This window comes from Nicotiana sylvestris, chromosome 1 (genome assembly GCF_000393655.2).
Source record: "Nicotiana sylvestris chromosome 1, ASM39365v2, whole genome shotgun sequence".
Classification (NCBI taxonomy): Eukaryota; Viridiplantae; Streptophyta; class Magnoliopsida; order Solanales; family Solanaceae; genus Nicotiana; species Nicotiana sylvestris.
The window spans coordinates 168,694,301-168,698,191 of NC_091057.1; the positions used below are offsets into that span (position 1 = coordinate 168,694,301).

Below are 3,891 nucleotides of genomic sequence, written 5' to 3' on the forward strand. Positions count from 1 at the left end.
TCTTTGTAACAACAACAACACCAAAAACCAATAAAATTCCACAAGTAGAATTTGGGGAGAATAACGTGTACGCAGACCTTACTCCTACATTGTGAGGTACAGAGGCAGGACACGTCTTAGTACACAAGTTAAAATTATAGCAAGAAACTTTCTACCTGAATTGTTCCTTCCACAATTCATGTAACAGTCAAACAACATGATGCACTCAGAGATATATTTTAGAGAGAAACTGCAAGCACCTTTAACTAAACAAATATCTGGATGTATACATTTTTTTGTTCGTTTTCTGGTAACATACATCTTAGTAGTTACTCTAAAGGCCAACTCCTTATGCACAACAGTAACAAGAAACGGGAAGAAAGGGGGGGGGGGGGAAAGAGAAGCCTATACCAATTCAATTCCAACCATCTTTTCGTTCTGTAAACCAAAGAAAAAAAGGAAAGTCAATCATTTGGACCTAATCAACATCAGGAAGGGTGTGCAGCTGTTTCTGATGAGCCCGAGCAGTGAAACCAGCATACCAAGCGACTCTCATGAGCTGCATGCCAAGAATGAGTACCCACCAGCAGACTAGTCCTCTAATGGTATGCAGCATCCATGATGGTGCAGCGAGTTCTGCACTGAGCTTTAAACCCCTCATCAATTGCAACACACGATAAGCTTCATAAACTACCGGTGTCACCAACCACACTGGTGACTTCCAATGCCATGTCAGCATCTCTGTGAGTATCTGTATGCATAGAAGCAGGAGATAGGGACCCAAGAGCACCGCATAAGAAATGAAAGGAAGTTGAGGCTGAAGGAAACTGTTCTGAGAACCAAAAAGTACTGTCAAGGGAATGACTAAACCCATAATGTTTGCGACCATGTTCCATAACTGATAACTAAAAGGCGGCTTGCTGCTGGAATCTTCACTGGTGTCTGGTGAACGAGCACAAGAATCGGCTAACAGGAGAAATAGGTTTGCTCCAAGATTGTAAATACAATCAAGTCCAGTCAAGGAAAGAAGGCTGGCTATGTTGGGACCAATGAAAACTGATGAAATAGGCAGCCACAAAGTTGGCACCATCCCAGTGGCTAAGAGAACTGCAGGGCCAAGAACCCACACAGGCCATTGGAGGTATTGGAGCTGCAAAGGTGGCTGATTCTTTACATCAGTGAGGCCTTCGGCCTCAGTTAATGAAGATTCAGCTGGTTTGCTGGACGACATGGTTTCAAATATATTGGTTGTCCCTTCCAAAAATTTATCTTCAATATTATCACTAGGAACATAAGTGACAGGTGCAGGTTCCCATGGAGACTGATTTGAACAGCAAATAGTGAACGACTTACGGCTCATACAAGGAAAGGTCATTCCATTTGGCACTCTTTGGATTTTCAACAATTGCAGCTGTTTATGACGTGCATGTCGCGAAGTAACTGCTGATGTTGCAGATGGCAGGTGGACTAAAGATGCCATTTCCCTCTGTTCATAAACTGAAGTTAGGTGATCAAGGGACTAACTGCGACTGCAATTACCTGGATGAATACATGGTATCATTTCAAGTAAAGTTAGATCATCAACAATCAAAAGACAAACCACCATTTATTTTGCAAATCACAATATGAAACAATGATCCAGATCTTTTAGGTGGTTAACTGATAAGAGATTAAAGTTATGATATAAGGTCAATGAAGAGATGAGTAGTCTGCAGATAACCAATTTCCGTTCATCAATCATCGAGCAGAGGCAGACAAAGGACCACTGCACAAGATGAAGTTACTGCAGTATTCACAAAGAATGTCCGAACATGTACGTGTCTTATCAATTCATATGCTGACACCAATATCTGAATTTTAATATTAGTGCTTCAAACATCTAGAAATAACGTCTAAATTTATTTAAGGCATACTGGAGTTGAAAGGAGCTTACATAATTAGAGGGTATTAATCAGACAAGAAAGACCAGTTCCATGGAAACCAAATAAGAAAGGATAACAAGGTTAAACCCCTTTCTGAATAGGGCCACGAGAAAGGTCTCATTTTGTTGATATGTTTAAAATAAAAGTCATAGCAAGCCTAATTAGCTGGTCGGAAGGCTCGATAGTTTAATCCAGGAGGCAATTAACATGTACAAAATTCGGCTCAGACAGAAATACGATTACAAATTTGTGACCTTTCACTTCATGATTATGTATTACATCAACATCTTCTTTCTGCTGTCTGCATAATATGCAGAGAACAGAAGCTCAAGAAGCAAATTTTACTTGGTTTATCTGAGATCAGCTTATTCCTGAACTCAAATTGCAGAGTAGTCTGATGAGACTTGTACATGAATTAGGTTATTATCACATCCATGTATAATATTTCTGCAGCATTACTATAGTAAAGGATTGCTTGCTTCAAGACTCAAAAGTAGCACATATAAGGTGCTTATCAGGATTGGGCGTAGCTAATCTAGCAAGTATAAAGGATCATGTTAATCCAGTTGAATAAAACCTTGTTAGACTATCGAGGAAGGAGGAGTCTAGAAGACGAGGGGATCGTGACTTGTGACTAGTTGTGAGACGTGTTAGTTTAAGGAAGATTTGAGGAAATCTGCTGACAATGTTATGAAATCTTACTCTCGTTTAGTGATTCCTTTCCTTCAAAACAAGAACAATGTAGCAACAATCCTCGATCTACCTTTGCAGCAGCTTCAATATCGGCTCTTCTAATCCAGGATCTATATATTTAAGATAATAGATCATGTCACCCTTTAGCTTGATCAGGATCTAATCCAGGTACATTCTCTTTAGCACCAAAAGAAGCTTAATCATGTCACCCTTTATTTCTTCAGCAATCAGCACCCATCAAACTCCTCAAAAGGAAACGTTTAGTTATTGCTTCTTCCTAAGCTTAAATTTGTGCATGATTTTTGCTTGACGATGAGTTAATTGTCGCACATCCTTAACAGACTTTGCAAAGAAATCCATTACCGGGCTTGTTTTTCCTTAACACTTTCCATGCCATTTAACTAAACAAGCTCATTGGGGTGATAAAATATTGCGTTATATATGCATCACTTCAATTCATAAACTCTTCTGCATATACAGTTGAAATCCCACTATATCAATTGTCTAGGGACCTATTAGTTATATATAGGTAGAAGAAAAGGGTTGACCAAACGCAGAGATTCACGTTATCAAGATAAATATTGACAATAACAGTAAACAGAGTTGTGATTTCCAGATGAAAGCTGAAATTTTTACACTAACCCTTCTTTAATCCAACTTCCAATTTCCACACACAACAAAGACAAGCAAACTAGTTGGCAAATATCAAAAATCCAAGAAATAAAGAAGAAAAAAACAATTCCTAACATATTATTTAGAAGAAATTTTAAAAGGGGGAAAAGTACCGGGCATAATCTAGTTAAAGTTGCAATCTTGTGAACTACTGATTGAGAAGACAAATAGCAATTGAAATTACAATGAAAGCATTTGTCATCACCTATACTCCTGCTGAGTGAAATTCAATGTTGGAGCTTTGACAATCAATCGATAGGGTCTTTACTCTCAAAGTTCCTCATTCTTTAATTTGGAAGGAGAGTAAACAAATGTATGTGAAGAGAAAGACAAGTGCCAAAGAAGAAGAAGAAAAGAATCCGGGGAAAGGGGTGGAACACGTAAAGGTGCGCGTATGATACGGAGGAAATTATTTTACATGTCAATTTTGTTTTTTGTTTTCAACCGATTATTTTTAGGCCCTGTTTGTCCATAAAATAAATCAAATTTTTGTAAATTTTTCGAAATTTTTCGAAAATGAGTATTTTAGAAGTCAAAAAGTGATTTTGACAACTTTTTTAAAAATTTAAGAAAATTATCGCTCGTAGAACTAGAATATTTTTTCAAGTGAAATGTATGTTCAAAT

At 37.8% G+C, this 3,891-nt stretch overlaps 1 protein-coding gene across 3 annotated transcripts; it reads right to left on the reverse strand.

Moving 5' to 3' along the window:
• Positions 1-216: 216 nt before the first annotated feature.
• Positions 217-3,660, reverse strand: LOC104222421 (uncharacterized). 3 transcript variants are annotated; one of them, XM_009773798.2, is made up of 3 exons: positions 3,472-3,660; positions 2,604-2,704; positions 217-1,518 (listed from the first exon to the last, which is right to left on the reverse strand). In XM_009773798.2, the coding sequence occupies exon 3, from the start codon at positions 1,457-1,459 to the stop codon at positions 458-460; it is 1,002 nt and encodes a 333-aa protein (XP_009772100.1). In that variant the 5' UTR covers positions 1,460-1,518; positions 2,604-2,704; positions 3,472-3,660; the 3' UTR covers positions 217-457. The 3 variants fall into 3 exon arrangements, with proteins under 3 accessions (XP_009772100.1, XP_009772042.1, XP_009771984.1); XM_009773740.2 differs by lacking the exon at positions 2,604-2,704 and having other exon boundaries at positions 3,380-3,660; XM_009773682.2 differs by lacking the exon at positions 2,604-2,704 and having other exon boundaries at positions 3,472-3,659.
• Between the last annotated feature and the right edge of the window lie 231 nt (positions 3,661-3,891).